At 43.5% G+C, this 16,518-nt stretch overlaps 1 protein-coding gene across 7 annotated transcripts in view; it reads right to left on the bottom strand.

Moving 5' to 3' along the window:
* Positions 1-16,518, bottom strand: part of LOC127630762 (tumor protein p53-inducible protein 11-like) — a 78,457-nt gene that overhangs the window by 36,216 nt on the left and 25,723 nt on the right. For 2 of the 7 annotated variants that reach the window (XR_007968902.1, XM_052108561.1), the window contains exon 1: positions 3,899-4,737. The exons of 2 other annotated variants lie outside the window; for them this stretch is intronic. Coding sequence is in view for 2 of the 5 variants with exons in the window: in XM_052108561.1 (XP_051964521.1) it covers positions 3,899-4,050 (152 nt within the window). In the remaining 3 variants the exon portion in view is untranslated. Of the gene's footprint in view, positions 1-3,898; positions 4,738-8,228; positions 8,295-14,760; positions 14,883-16,518 lie in introns of those variants that run through there. 3 more of the 7 variants (XM_052108691.1, XM_052108937.1, XM_052108855.1) reach the window with 2 other exon arrangements.

The following is a 16,518-nucleotide window of genomic DNA, read 5'->3' as shown; positions in this document are numbered from 1 at the left end:
GAGTAATTGGTTTGAGAAACCATGGTCAAGAGAATATTTGAAAATCTACTTCACAGAAGGTCGATCAAGTGGTGACTGTCAAGACCGTCCAGGCTATTATCCTTGGCTTGCAGCCTTTAATCACAGCAGGAAAGTTATCAGACAAAGTGCTGCAGGACAGCATGCAACATCAAAAACCCACTCACCCCCAACAAGGTCTTGCTGTATGGAAAACAGTACCAAGGTTTGAGGTTAAGGACTTACAGTCTAACAAACAGCTTTAACTTTATGGCTTTCAGTCCTGTGAATGACTCTTAGCCATTACCACCTCTAATTGCCCTCCAAGACCAATACAGTCTGCTGCTTCAGCCATTCTCAAGCACTCATCTCGTCCTTCCATTACTAGCCTCACTGGAACACTTGAGTTCCCACATGCACTGTAACTTGCCAAGGACATATATGGCTCCTACCCTGTACCACTACAAACCTCAGCAAACATAGCATGTAAGATTAAACTGCATACTACCTCTTACTTAATATAAATTTATGTTCATTCTATCCATCTTTTTCCTAAACACAAAATATTTTCCAAGATTCATAATGGATGCCTGTGTAAGGATGGTGCCAACCCAGCACATGCCCACATGGAACACCAAGACTTCTGGAGGTCTATCCCCCTCCTTGCCTGTATATTAATAAGGTTAAACCCCAGGAAGCCAAGAACCCATTCACCCCCAAATTCTCATTGTTCAAAGGATAATACCATTTGGTGCACAATGTTTATTCTGTCTGGATATTTAAGAAAGCTGGCCCAAAGCTTGAGGTTCACTGTAGTCAGATGATCCCACACAGTTAACTGTGTGTAGTTTCTATCAGGTCACTGCAATTTGAATTTCTTATTGTCAGGTATGTTTTTCTTTGATTTTTATTTTATTTTTAGGAATTTTTATTTATTCTGATCATACACTGTAACTTGATTTTTGAATACGTACAGCAAGATACTGTAAAATGTGTATACAGTACATTACTGAAAATAGCAAAGGATTATGGGAAAATATATGGTCATTATTGTAATTCTATAGTAATTTTCTGTACTGTAAATCCATTTACAGTAGTGAACCTGCCCACAAAAAAAAAACTGACCAATGGCAAGGGAGATTTCTTTTCAAATATTCTTTTCAATACTGTGGAAAAGAATGACATTTTACAACGGTGATTCATCAAAAAGTTTAGTATATTGTTTGTATTATTATATTTAATTATATAAAATGGAGATATTTTCAAATGTTTTGACTTGTAATGTTAACAGCATACTAACGTGAGTCACCTGATTAAAGAGTGTTTTATTAACAGTATCTTTTTGTCTTTTGGCGCCCGTTTTTTTGGCTGTTGGCTAGGAGTTGTCAGTGATTGCCGTCATAACGGTGATATTATCAACTGGTGAATAAGTTAATATCAAATAAATTAGCTGAAGAAACCCTTAGTTACACAGAGAAACACAACTTTTATGTGTTCCTCTGCCGCTTTAACGTTAGCTAACCAGGAGGAGGAGGATTGTTTAACTTAACGTAAATAGATAATGTGAAATACTAACATCTAACGTCCCGATGGAGGGAACGAGATGTTGTGTCGGAGAAGCGACACTAGGGGTCTCTCTTGAGCGCCGATATATGCCTCTGTTCTATGAAAACAGGCCAATGAGAAGTTGGCAGATGGTATTTGCATATCCCGCCCACGGACATATGTGCATTTAAGCAGGGCAAATACGGGAGTTCATTCAGGATTTTTCTGAGGAGCCGGAAATGGTCCGGCCACAACAGTGGCTCGGCTCAGCGACATGGCGGAGAAGACACAACGTCTCGTTCCCTCCATCGGGGAACGGAGGTTACATATGTAACCTAGACGTTCCCCTTCAATCGCTCTCTCCACATTGTGTCGGAGAAGCGACACTAGGGGTCCCACTTCAATCATGCCATGCACTGAGCCGTGTACGTGAACTGCTGATACAGGAGCGGGCAGGTGTTCTTACCTGCAAACGTAAGAACTGCACCTGCTGCCATCCCCAAATCGCCTCCATCGCCAACCGCATCGTCCTCAATCCCGTGGGAAGAAGGAGCAACGCGGGGGGCGACTGGAGTGGCTGTTGAAAGCAAGCCGCGACCACAACGTTGTCATGATCATGTTCTCGCAGTGAGAACATGAACCATCCACAAACGCAGCCTCGGTGTGATCGCTGCCCAAACACAAGAGACAACACCTGTGGCCGTCTGAAGCGGAGAGCACTCTACCGCATCCAGAAACAACACAGGGGCGGAAAGGCATTTTGAGAAAGACACGTCCTGAAAAGGACGTTCAACGCCGCTGTGTTTTGCTCTTTTAGAGGAAATTACTCTTTAAATAAAATCACTCTTTTGAAGAAACTCTTTCTGAGTTTGTCTGCGCTGTCGAAGCACCCAGGAGCAAGAATGCACAGCCGTGCACGAAGGAGAAAGCCTTCTGAATGAGCTCGAAATTTTCTGAATGAACTCCCGTATTTGCCCCACTTAAATGCCCATATGTCCGGGGGCGGGATATGCAAATACCGTCTGCCAACTTCTCATTGCCCTTTTTTCATAGAACAGAGGCATATATCGGCGCTCAAGAGAGACCGCTTGTGTCGCTTCTCCGACACAATGTGGAGAGAGCGACAGAAGGGGAAAGAGTGTTTGGCAACACCAATGTTCAAACGGAGTTTATTATTATTATTATGATTTTATGAGACAGTATTTTCAAGTGCATTTTTTTTATTTTCAAGGTTGTGGTCAGTATCGTGTTCGATTCCCAGATTGGAGGTGTCTTTTGTCTTTTCTGATGTTTCCCGTCATAACGGTAAGTTAATCAGACAAACAAAAGATAAAGAAACTGGCAAATAAACCGTTGCCATTAAATCAGCAGCCTCTCATAACATTATTGTGGCAGCGGGGGCGTGGTCAAGCGCCCGTCCGGGAGAGAAAAGCGGTAAGGGCGCTCACACCTGAGCTAAATTATGTCTAACACCTGTCTCTAATTGCAGTAGCGTGAGGAGAGCGGATAAAAGCCAGCAGCCACAGAGCATCCGGAGGCTGACAACACAGCAGAGATTACGTGTGTGTGTGTGTGTGTGTGTGTGTGTGTGTGTGTGTGTGTGTGTGAAAATTAAATTAATTAAACTGAAAAAATAAAGCTTACCCCTTAAGCTGACGTCTGTTCCCGTCCCTTCCTTGGTCCGCTTTACAATTATGTTTTGTGGTTGATATTTATCGAGCAACTAGTTAGCGGTTACTGTAAAAATGACCATGCTATTTATGTGCAAACAATGTCATTTATCTGTGTGAAGGCTTTCCAGGTTTTACCACCATATTAAAATACAAACCTGACTAATTCTAGAAAACTTCTACTTGACCTTGCAGTTTTCATCTATGATTACCACAATGACATACTTCAGAGAGAGGGAGGATTCATTCACTCTTTCTTCTGGCTGATGTAAGTATTAATGTTAATTTGAACAGCTGTTTCTAGAGAATATTGATTGTAATTAGGATTATAGTTTGACATTTCAAAGACTATTCCTGTTTTTTATACATGTGTCATGCATTTGAGGCTCCAGTTTATTGCATCATTCAAAAATCAACTTTACAGGTAATAAGCCTGTGTGGCAGCGGGGCGTGGTCAAGCGCCCGTCCGAGAGAGGAAAGCGGTAAGGGCGCTTACACCTGAGCTAGATTATGTCTAACACCTGTCTCTAATTTCAGTGAGCACGGGAGAGCGGCATAAAAGGCAGCCAGAGGGCCTCCATGGGGGAGAGAGTGGCATACCAATTACTGTGTTTGTGTGTGGTCAAAACTGACTGTTTAAAAGTGCTCTGTGCACGTTGTAATTACAAGAGAATAAAGAACCTCACCTCTGAGCCGCTGTGTCAAGTGTCGTCCCTTGGAGGAGGTCCTTTACACTGGTGCCAAAACCCGGGAAAGTTACGTTCCAAGCATGGAGCAAAGTCGCCCCATAGAGTCCTCCCAGCTGGCAGAAGTCCTCCAGTCCCTCGCGACGCTGCATCAAGGCCACCAGCAATCCCTGCTTGAGCTCCGGCAGGACAAAGATCGCCAGTTTTTCGAGATCATGCGGGCTCAGGCAGAGGACCGGCTCGCCATCCGGAGCCTCCTCAGCCAGGAGACGGAGCCGGCCACAGCCGCGACCCCGGACACCCGCGCTACGCTTCCCCCGCCCACGTTACAGAAGATGGGGGCAGCAGATGATCCTGAGGCCTTCCTCGACTTGTTTGAGCGGACGGCAGAAATCTGGGGCTGGCCGCCCGAACAGTGGGCAGCCCGCCTAATTCCTCTCCTGTCTGGGGAAGCTCAACTCTAGGCACAACAACTACCGGCGACAAATCTCCTGGTTTACTCTGACCTGAAGAGGGCCATTCTGCAATGGGTCGGTCGGAGCCCGGAAGAGAATCGCCAGCTCTTCCGAGGCATGAAGTTAGAGAAGTCCGATCGCCCGTTCGCGTTTGCTCAACGGCTCCGGGACGCCTGTCGGCGGTCTCTGCTCGTGGGGTTCCAGAGACCAGCTTCCCGGCCTTGGGAGAATGTACCCTCCCATTCCCCGTCTTTCAGCCGCTCTCCCCCTCAGGTGGGGGCGCCCGCCAGCACAAGTGCGGCCGCAACGCCTGGGCCGGCCTGTTGGAGGTGCGGGGACCCGGACCACTTCCGGGATCAGTGTCCGCTGATGGAGGTGGGGACGGTGGTGCGGTCTCCGACGTCCCGCAGGCTGCCCCTATCGGGCTGGAGCATACCGGATTCGGTAAGGATCGGGGGTATTTACCAAGCTTTGCTGGATACCGGCTGCAATCAGACCACCATTCACCAACGCTTGGTTCAACCCGGGCTTTGAGTTTAGCTAAACTGGTGAGGGTGAGGTGTGTGCATGGGGATGTTCACAAGTATCCCATGGTGACTTTGGCGATTAAATGCAGGGAAAAAAACATAGTGTGGAGGCAGCGGTTAGTTCCTCACTCACCCATCCGCTAATCTTGGGTACCGATTGGTCGAATTTTAAAGATGTTTTAGAGGGTATTTGTGCGGATGGGTCCTGCATAAAGAGGTGTGCGGTGTGCGATGCTTTGGCAGGGAGGCGGAGCCGGGCCGCCCTCGGCTGCTCGAATGACGAGGGAAGGGGCGAGGTGGCCGCCCTCCTCTCAGGGAATTCTCTGATGGGGACTTCCTCTAGAGCAGTCACGGGACTGAAACCCTTAAACATGCTCTTGACCAAGTGAGAGTAATTGATGGTCAACAGCTCAGGCCGGGCATCGCCATTGCATACCCATATTTTGCCATGATTAGAGATCGGTTATATAGAGTGACGCAGGACGCTCAAACAAAGGAGGAAGTAACACAATTATTGATTCCACGGAGCCGCCGGAAATGGTTTTCCAGGCGCTCACTATAATCCTATGGCCGGTCACCTAGGGGAACGGAAAACACTTCTCCGCCTAATAGCCCATTTCTATTGGCCGGGCATTGGCGGTGACGCCCGCGAGGTGGTGTGCGGCGCGTCGTGAATGTCAGTTGGTAAACCCACCGCCACCCCAAAAGCGCCATTGCGCTCTCTACCATTAATCGAGGTCCCCTTCGAAAGAATTGGGATGGACCTCGCCGGGCCATTAGAACGGTCAGCACGCCGGACATCGCCGCGTTAGTCCTAGTGGATTACGCGACGCCGATATCCAGAAGCAGTGCCTCTGAGCAACATCTCCGCACGTAGTGTTGCAGGGGCACTCTTCAAGATAATCTCCCGGTGGGGATTCCGAAAGAAATCCTCACCGATCAAGGCACCGACTTTTATGTCACGTAACACTTCGCAAACTTTACGAGCTCTTGGGCATTAAATCGATTCACGACTAGCGCTACCATCCGCAGACTGATGGCCTAGTGGAACGCATTTAATAAAACGCCAAGAACATGATTCGTGAAGTTCGCATACACGATGACGCTAGAAATTGGGATAAGTGGCTAGACCCCTGTTGTTTGCAGTACGAGAGGTCCCACAAGCCTCCACAGGGTTCTCCCCGCTTGAGCTGCTGTACGGGCGACGCCCGCGGTGTCCTGGATGTCATCCATGAGCGTGGGAGGAGGGACCTTCTAATAGCAAAATGAAATTCAGTTCGTTCTCGATCTTAGAGCAAAACTCCACACACTGGGGCTTAACTAACACAGGAGAATTTGCTCCAAGCTCAAGAACGCCAACGCCGGCTGTATGACAGGGGTGCTCGGCTACGGAATTTACACCGGAGATAAGGTACTCAGTATTACTCCCAACATCGAAGCTCTAAATTACTCGCCAAGTGGCAAGGACCCTTTGAGGTCACACGACGCAGTAGGGGATCTCGATTATGAAGTTAAACGTACCGATAGAGGGGCGCACGCCAAATCTATCACCTCAACCTCCTGAAATTATGGAGGGAGGAGGCGGCCTCTGTGACGCTGGCCACGGTAGTTCCGAGAGGGCGGAGCTCGGACCGGAGGTAAACAAAAACTACAATCTTAACACTCCGGTTACTTGTGGAGACCAACTCTCACCGCGGCAACTCACAGAGGTTTCCGAATTACAAAAGGAATTTGCGGATGTGTTTTCCCTCTACCGGGCCGAACAGACATCATACAGCACCACATCGAGACCGAGCCGGGCGCTGTGGTGCGTTGTCGCCTCTATCGCTATCCGAACATAATAAGATAATATGTTCGGAGGAATTAGATGCGATGCTTGATATGGGCGTAATAGAGGAATCCCACAGTGATTGGTCCAGCCCGGTTGTTCTTGTTCCCAAGAGTGATGGGTCTGTTCGATTCTGTGTGGATTACAGAAAAGTTAACGCTGTGTCTAAATTTGACGCGCACTCAATGCCCCGTGTTGATGAACTGCTCGATCGGTTAGGTACTGCTCGATTTTATTCGACCTTGGATTTAACAAAGGGTTATTGGCAGATCCCCTTGACACCAATGTCCCGTGAGAAAACAGCCTTCACTACGCCGCTTGGATTACACCAATTTGTGACGCTTCCTTTCGGTTTGTTTGGAGCACCAGCCACGCTTCAGCTGACTCATGGATCGGATCCTCAGAGCGCACGCCGCATACGCCGCTGCCTATTTGGATGATATTATCATTTACAGCAATGATTGGCAGCGGCACATGCAACATCTGAGGGCCGCCCTGAGATCGCTGCGGCGGGCGGGCTCACGGCAAACCCTAAGAAGTGCGATTGACGTGTGGAGGTACGGTATCTGGGGTTCCACTTGGGTCATGGCCAGGTGCGTCCCCAAATTGACAAAACCACGGGCGACATGCGACTTGCCCTAGACCCAAGACCAAAAAGGGGGTGAGGCAGTTCCTGGGGCTGGCTGGCTATTATAGGAGATTTGTGCCTAATTATTCGGACGCCACCAGCCCGCTGACTGACCTCACTAAAAAGGGGGCTCCAGATCCGTCCAATGGTCGGAGCAGTGCCAACAGGCGCTTATGCAGATTAAAGCCGCGACTTTGTGGGGGCCGCTTCTTCATGCACCTGACTTCTCTCCCTTTTATTTTGCAGACAGACGCTTCAGACAGAGGGCTGGGGGCCGTACTCGCAGGTGGTGGAGGGGAGGAGCCCGGTGCTGTACATTAGCCGTAAGCTCTCCTTAAGGGAGACTAAGTACAGCACCGTGGAAAAGGAGTGTTTGGCCATCAAGTGGGCAGTCCTCACCCTCCGCTACTACCTGCTGGGGCGGGCCTTCACCCTCTGCTCGGATCACATCCCACTGCAGTGGCTCCATCGCATGAAAGATACTAACGCCCGGATCACCCGCTGGTATCTGGCCCTCCAGCCCTTTAAATTCAAGGTGGTCCACAGACCGGGGTGCAGATGGCTGTCGCTGACTTCCTCTCCAGAAATGGGGAGTGGTAGACAGGCCGGATGGTGCCCCGCCTGAGTCGGGCGGTGGGGGTATGTGGCAGCGGGGCGTGGTCAAGCGCCTGTCCGAGAGAGAAAGCGGTAAGGGCGCTTACACCTGAGCTAGATTATGTCTAACACCTGTCTCTAATTTCAGTGAGCACGGGGAGAGCGGCATAAAAGGCAGCCAGAGGGCCTCCATGGGGGAGAGAGTGGCATACCAATTACTGTGTTTGTGTGTGGTCAAAACTGACTGTTTAAAAGTGCTCTGTGCACGTTGTAATTACAAGAGAATAAAGAACCTCACCTCTGAGCCGCTGTGTCAAGTGTCGTCCCTTGGAGGAGGTCCTTTACAGCCTGTTATAGAATTTAACTGTGAATTGCAAGATAGGCAGACATACTGGTCAAGGGGTAGTATCCCAAGATATAACACATAGTGACATATAAGCATAACCTCTACAGAGGAGCCTAGAAAGTATTGTAAAAAAAAAAAACACACAAGTATGTTCTCTATATATTTTATTAATTTCTTCCTACTTTTTGTTAATTGCAGCACTTAGGTCACTGCAACTCAAGTAGATGTAGAGAGAGGCTTCTCTATTCCCAGCTTCCCAAGGTGATTGCACTTGTTAAGGCTATTAAAATGATTGAATTAATTGATACTATGGCTGAGATTATCATCAGATGGTGGGTCTGTACAACACCAGCTTTAGCCTGTAACAATACTAAAAATCTGCTGTGATGTGTTTGTTACAAAGGATTCTGTTCTCCAAGCAAAAACATGGATGCTAACTATGGAGGACAGAGTCATCATCCAGCTGCAGGAGCAAACCGATTTTTCATCAGCATTAGCTGTCCTGTTTGGCTGCTACTATGTATTCAATGTGCAGTACCAGGAAGAGGCGGCACTGGACTTTATTCAGAGGTTCGTACATCATTAAATATTTCAAAAGCAGCATAACACCAATTGTTAAATGACAGTGTGACAACAAATTGCGCAGAATTTATATTCCTAATTTGGGTTTAGGGTTAGAGTCAATCCACTTTGATATACATTTTATTGATCAAATATTATATAAATCCTGTGTAAGCACATTGAGAGCAATGAAACAAACTGTGGTCAAATTCCATCCTTGGCTTGCCAAGTGAGACATGTGAGTCTTGAAATTATGTTGACCACTGGTTGTAACAATGACAATCTATAAATGAGTTCTGTTCACCAGGGGCCGGAGAACTGCCTCCGATCTGCCCAGGGAGGCGTGGCTGTCATTTGCTAGAGGGTGGAGGAGTGGCCGAGGACCAGGCTACGGCATATTGGAGAACCGGTGAGTAAATTGTATATTTGTCTTTTGGTTAAGTTTATCATTAAAATAGCATTTATATTATCAAGCTGGTTCTCATCTCCTCCTTTCCATTGAATTGTGTTACACTGTCTTTTCCTTTCTTTCGTTATTTATTCGTCCATTTGCTCTGATAAGATATCCTGTATCCATGTGTACACAGTGCCTCCAACCACATCATCCATGCAGAGGAGCAGTTCCGAAGCACAACCAAAAAAAATTATTCCACAAGATACATGGAGTTTTATTTTTTAACCGTTAGAGGGCCAAAAGTTACATAGTGTAGTTTTAAGGAGCCGATCAGTGTCTTCGTCCTACAGCGAAAACAAAGTAGTTTCTCTTCACAGCTTTCAATCAAACTTAATTAACGTTTAATGTTTTATGTTGTAAAAACACGATGAAGTGAAGATTTTCTTGTGGTCTCACCGCCATGTGGCTCGTGACCACAGATATTGGTGGGACAGATCTTCCACTGAGTGCTACCTATTTCAGCTACATTACAACTTAAATAATAAAAACTTTTTCTTTCTGATTTTAAATGCATATGTCAGCATTTTGAACACATTTATGGGGTAACAAATAACATTATTGTCTGTTTATAGTATGGATCTATGTTTTCAAGTGGATGAATATTTAGGTGAGGCTCTGCCACTCCTGCCCATTTAGACAAGCCAAGCTGGCATATGACAATTGTAATTCTGAAGTGAACGGTCCAAACTCCTTCTCCTTTTCCAAAGGGATTATGGGCAATATTAACTGAAAAAGTGTTCACGTACCTGCACTGTGAAACTCTACCGGAAATAATAGGGCGGATAGGGTGTGGTTTGGGACACAGGGACTGATTCAACCAATGGAGTCATATTAATTACTTTTATGCTGCCTTTGTGCTTTTTGGAGATTCAAAGTTTGAATCCACTTGAATTGTATGGACCTACAGAGTGGAGATTTTCTTCAAAAAATCTTTGTTTGTGTTCCACAGAAGAAAGAAAGTGAAATATTTCTAGGATTTTATGAGGGTGAGTAAATGATGCAATAATTTTCATTTTTTTGGTGAACTATCCCTTTAACAAGGAACACAATACATGTGTTCACTGACAGTACAGCATATTGGCTGAAGTAGTATGTTATAAATAATCCACCAAAAATCAAGACGATTACATAATGGGGTGCTCTATCTCTAAGTGAAGCCTTAGCAACATCACCAATTCATAATCTTACAAATGTAGCCTACTACCCAGCAAAAAGTCATTGAAAAAGGGTCTTTTTTGGCCTGTTGCTCACTAACCCTCTTTTGACAGGGCCCCTTGAAACTAAACAAACTGTTTGAAATTAATCTTTTCTAGTCTTTAACTGCTACTTCAACACTGCAGCCATGTGAGGTAAGAAAATAGAATGGTTTTAATGTCAAAAGCATTTCAGAGATCCTACATGAATTAGTGCATACAAGATGCACATCCTGTTCTCTGTCTATGTCCTTACATCAGTCACATGCTTTCTCTTCCCATGACAACACACTCTCATTCTCAGCAGATAAGAAAGGTCAGTGCAGATCTGGGTGGGATTTACAGTCATGCATATTGCATGAATTGGGATCTGACAGATTAAACATTTCACACTAAGCACATATTTGGAGTGCAAAGGCTTCTTAAAATGAGGCACAGGACTGAGCAACCAAGCTATACATTATGTTGATTCCATTACAGTTGTTAGGGAAAGCAGTTTTCCCCCATTATTGGGCTGCAATGCCTTTCTTTAGCTTACAGCAGTCATTAGCTGCAGGCAGAACCAGCACCTTTTGAGAGAATCTGAGCCTGTCATACTGATTTGAAGAGCTGCATGACGTCTTCCGATGGATTGTCAGAACAGCTTCTGAAAACAGCTGCATTCTGTCTACCAGAAACAACCCAGTTATAAACTTTAAACAGCCCTAATTACCAAATAGCAAATTGGCTGTATTAAGATGACAGTATTTAGTAAATAACACATAATTAAGCACACAGTGTTCCCTCACAATAAAATGCTCATATTTAAGCTGGGACTGACATGAATGAATCCCTTAATATGTATCCAAGCAAAAGCAGCCAGTGCTACCTAAACATAATATCAGATACAGAAATAGCACATTGTAATTTCTGTCATTTCTGCCTCCTGGCAGTTGGCATGTGGAGGAAAGCTCTGCCTTCTGTGTGTAAGTCTGAGACCTGCTCTGAGCCATGTCAGTGGAAATAATGTGAGCATGCAGTATGCTACTGGTAATGTAAAACAGTGCTGACATATTTCTAATTTATCATCCTATGAGGTTATATATGTCATAGGGGCAGATTGACTAAGAATAAAATGCTGCCAGTAATAGAGCAATCTGGATATATGCCAGGTTATAATTGTCTTCTCCATCATTTGATGATTACTTAATGCTGATATGATCGGTTGAAAATGTTCACAACGTCTCTTTCAAATAAAATTAATTCTACTGCCTAGTTTCATTTAGCGGTAATAGTGCAATATAAATCACAGCAGGTAACTTTTGTGAATGCAGCGCAATCTACAATGAGACTAATTTGCATAGTGACAGGGTTCCAGACTAAAAAAAATAACTTAAAATATTAAGGAGCCAAATGGCTGTTTTTAGTCACCAAATCACAGAATTGCTCGATTTAGATTGCTGTTCAGAAACAAGTTAGAAAGCTGAAGAAAAGTATGACAGCTGAAGCTGATAATTAATCAAAGTTTTAATAAACTGTATACATAGTTGAGAAAATAAGTTTGCATTCCCTTTTTTCTCATAAATGTTCATACACCTTTCATCATTTATGCAAATACAAGAGATAAAATATATATATTTTTTATTTAGTACTGCTGTTCAGAATCTACATTACAGATTATTACATAAAAGTATATTATGCATATATGTTTGTTGTTTTCTTGAGCATTAATGAATGTTTACTCCTTGTGTAATAGTGGTGTACAAGTCCCTCAATAGACCTTTTTCACACTCCGGGTTTTGGAACACAGAAGTAAATTTTGCAGGGTAAACTTCGACAGCGGTGAATGAGAGTGAATGGGAGACCACAGCAAATCTTATTTTCATTTACCAATTTGCTCCAAGAGCAAAAGAAAAAATCCACTATTACATTTGAATGACTTTTCAGAAGAAAAAAGAGAGAGTGGTGGATTAAGTCAGATGGGAGAAGATGTCAAATTTACTTTCACTCTCTCAGCAGCTGTAATAGAAACCCCCTCACAGCTGTGGTAATTATGTTTTAAAAACTGATTCCAGGGTAATATACCACAAAGCATAATGTTATAAAATGTACACTCAATATTACACACACAAAAAAAAAAAATCATAAATGTTTGTCAGATTTACACTGCTAAAAAAGGTGGAAACTGTGAAAAAGGTCCTAAGTGTAAAAAGCTTGATTATATGTATATATATATTTAAATTGTTGTAGATACTGTTACTGGATGGCCCAGACACAGAGACTAAAAAAATGTAAACTCAATGAAATCCCAGATGCCGTGTTTTGTGCTACTCCAATTCCAAACATAAATTACCAGAAGAAAAAAAAGTGGTACAGAATACAGGACTCTTCACTATAAAGAAGCCCAAAATAGGCATGGGACTCTTATTTTGAAATATCTGCACTCCCAGTTGTGAGCAAACTGTCGGCTGATTCACTGAGAAAGTGAATCTGATTCAAAGTGCCAACCTGAGCTCTTGAGTTCAAACCCTCAATTCCTTTCCGGTGATTCATGAAAAAGACCCGATTCAAAAGAGTAATTTGGTCACGACTCTCTCGCGCTGGGTTTGTTGTTGCGTGCAGTGCAGCGAGCTCATCAGAAACAGAACAGGTGAAAAGCATCTCAAGACACATTGCTGGTGCCTGCTCTAATGATGTATTCAATAACTCACAAGATGATATCTGATGAAACCGCATATGAACGGACACACCCCGACTGTCGCCAATGGCGACTAGATTTTAAATTATTGTCGTAATCAATTATTTTTTGTCTCATTTGCAATAATTTTATTCGCAGTCTGGAACCCTGAGTAAGGAGGCAAGTTTGCTTGGAAAGGAATGATAATGACTACATTTAAGCACTGAAATTGCAGCTCAATTTCAGTGCTGATTGTGCCTCCTAAAAGACATTGTGGGTGGTTAGTGAATAAGACGCAGATTTTTGCGCTGAAATATCACACACAAAAGTGCCGCAACTGTTTAGTGGACCTGCCCCATACACTAGGCCTTAAAGAATGGCACACAAAGAGAACACTTCAGTTTTCCCACCAGAAGACTAAAAGACACGCTTGAAAGTCAAACACAAATACACAGATCTCATGAGCTTATACTTCGCTCCACTAGAACTCATTTTAAATCAAATACATTAAACATCAGCAAATAGGTTAAGGTGACATAACAATGGTATAGTAGCTCACACCATGAAAATAAAAACTTAGACAAAGCAATGTTTCATCCTGTTGAAAGATTAAAAAGGCTGAAATGGCCAAACCAGAATTTTCAGTTACTAATTTTCCAGTATAATTTGATTCACTCACTGGAAATTTGCCTCCAACACTCTTCCTTCTCTCGGTTGGCCCAGAGCAATAACAAACTAAACTGTATACTTACACTGCACGGCTAATGTTTCCAAGGTCCAAAATTAGGTAAATGCATTTTAGTACCTGCTTTTCACTCACCTATACAAAGAGCTAAATAGTAGATAACAAATCAGTATCTGACAAAGACCCTCAGAGCTAAATAGGCCGGAGGACAAAAAAACAATCTTTGCTGGTGTGCAGTCATCTATGTCAGACACTGAAAAAAAAAAAAAAAAGTAGGACGTTCTGTCCAAGACCATGTGTGAGGAAAAACCATTCAGGTTCATATTTAAAGGCAACAGCCATTCTGCAATTCAAAAGTTTCAGAAAGAACTGCTTTGCATCTCATTTCACATGGCTAAGTGGCATGGAGCATCCCACGTCAATAGAATTTTCATAACGTAGACAGTGGAGGATATTGAAGGGGGGAGGGGGGGGGGGTCTATTGGATATTGCTAGCAATATATACTTTATTGATCTTAGAGGAAGGTTAAATGATTTCCCTATTTAATATGTAACCGACAGTCAGACAATATTCCTTACATAGGCTGATATTGGGAGCCAATCTATGAGCAGGGTTGGGGAGTAACTAAATAAATGTAATGGGAATACGTATTTAAAATACAAAATATAAGCAACATTTAAAAGATACACAAGAACAGATATGGCCATAAAGCAAAAGGAGTCAAGGATTGTCCTCTCCTTTGTTCCAAAACCTAGTGAGCTGCCTATGTAGGTAGCATTTTAATGCATTTTTCTGGGAATGTTATTGATACACAGATAGTACTAAAAGGTAGGCAGCATAATTATGATGTTTAAGATAATGTAGTATTGTGTGTATACTTCACAGTTCTATCAAAAAGACTTGACATAATTACATAATACAAACAAAAACATACTTGTATCATTTGGCATAAGCCACGTCCTATGGTTCAGTGCTCAGATGCTGCTTGAACTGTCAGATCCTGCCGGAGGCAATGACGGCAGAGGAGTGGAGCTTACCCCAAGGACCAAATTTAACCTAACCCACCAAGAGAAAGCACAAAACCAAATAATTAGACTCAGGACACAACCAGGTCTTCAGATGATGAGAGACTAATCTGAAAGAAGAATAAATGAATGATGCAAACGTAAGCCTGTCCATGGCTGTATGACATGCTATGAGCTTATGAGTTCATGAGAATGGGTGAGCCTTGTTTGGGCAATATCTTTGCAGAAGGGTAAACAATGCTTGTGAATGAGCCCTTGCTTATAATTGAGCCTTTGCGAAAAGGCAGGCATGGTTGTGCAGTGCCCCTGCAAACGTACAAAACAACGTTTGCGTTTGAGCCCTACAATAAGGGTGACATCATCTGCGCAATACCCCAGCAAAAGGACAAATTACATTTTGAGTTTGAGCCCTATATAAGGGCGACATTGTTTGTGAAAACCTATGCAAAAGAATAGCAACATTTTGCGATTGATGACATATTGCGTTTGAGTCCTATGATGAGGGTGAGCATTACTTGCGCAATACCCCTGCAAAAATGAACAAACCTTTGCCATGTATAGGGAATTTAAATGCTTTCATATAAACCATATGTGGTGTCATGTGGTGTCATGGGATGCTTAGAAACACACTTGAAGGCATACTCCAGTTACGGCACCTAGACAGCAAGTTTGCGCTGCTTAGGAGATGAACTGAGCTGACAGCAGAAAACACACTGTGGTTGCGGTGTCGTGGTTAGTTGCAGTTGTAGCACCTGGATGGCACATTTGCATTGCCAGCACGTTTGCAATGCCAGAACTGTTTTTTCACAATAAATTCATCCAAATACATTACTTACCTGCTACTAATGTTACTTCCCCAACCGCAAGCACATATGGTGAACATATATGTTGATGAACTAACATAGAGAGCATTAATGGGGAGCTTATATTTTGACCAGCATATGTAGAAAATTAACTGTATGCAGAAACTTGAGTAATGAAGCTTGGAATTCAATCGTTAGTGAAAAAGCCCCATGGTGTAGAAAGGCCCCACTGTTTAGAAAGCTTAATGGTCCTATCACTAATAAAATAATGAATAGTTCCAGTAAACCATAGTAATATGAATCAGTCCATTGTTTTGACACCAGATGACTCATAAAAGGAAACATATGTCATAGATGGATATAGGAAATAATACCTTGATTTGATTTGATTTCTTGTATTAGAGCTAGGGATGTTGCAATTACATGGTTTCACTTTTAACCAGGATTAAAAATGTCATGGTTAATTTAATCCACAGTTAAAACCATGAAATACTTTATTTAGACGTGGCAAAAATAACGTACATTATGTATAAATATATAATATAAAAGAGTTATTCATATGATTTTGTAAGCCTAAATGTGAAAACTCTTGTTCCTGTGTGGGTAGTGGAGCAGTTGCTATGGTTACGGATGGTGGCTGTGCGGTGCCTAGCCAGGTGTCGTGGACTGGATGCGAACTTTCAATTCACGTAAAACTGGGGTTACTACACACAATCATCCAAAATATAACAGAGGAATCTTATCTACCAGACTCATATCCACCAAAAACAAAATGCGACTTAAATTGGCTGTTAGGGAGCATTTAAATGACTGACTGAAGACGACGGACGTAAATTATGCAGACATAAGTCATAGAAAGAAACA

The sequence above is a fragment of the Xyrauchen texanus genome, chromosome 1, assembly GCF_025860055.1.
Source record: "Xyrauchen texanus isolate HMW12.3.18 chromosome 1, RBS_HiC_50CHRs, whole genome shotgun sequence".
NCBI classification, from domain to species: Eukaryota; Metazoa; Chordata; class Actinopteri; order Cypriniformes; family Catostomidae; genus Xyrauchen; species Xyrauchen texanus.
This window is presented reverse-complemented; position numbering and strand designations above follow the sequence as displayed.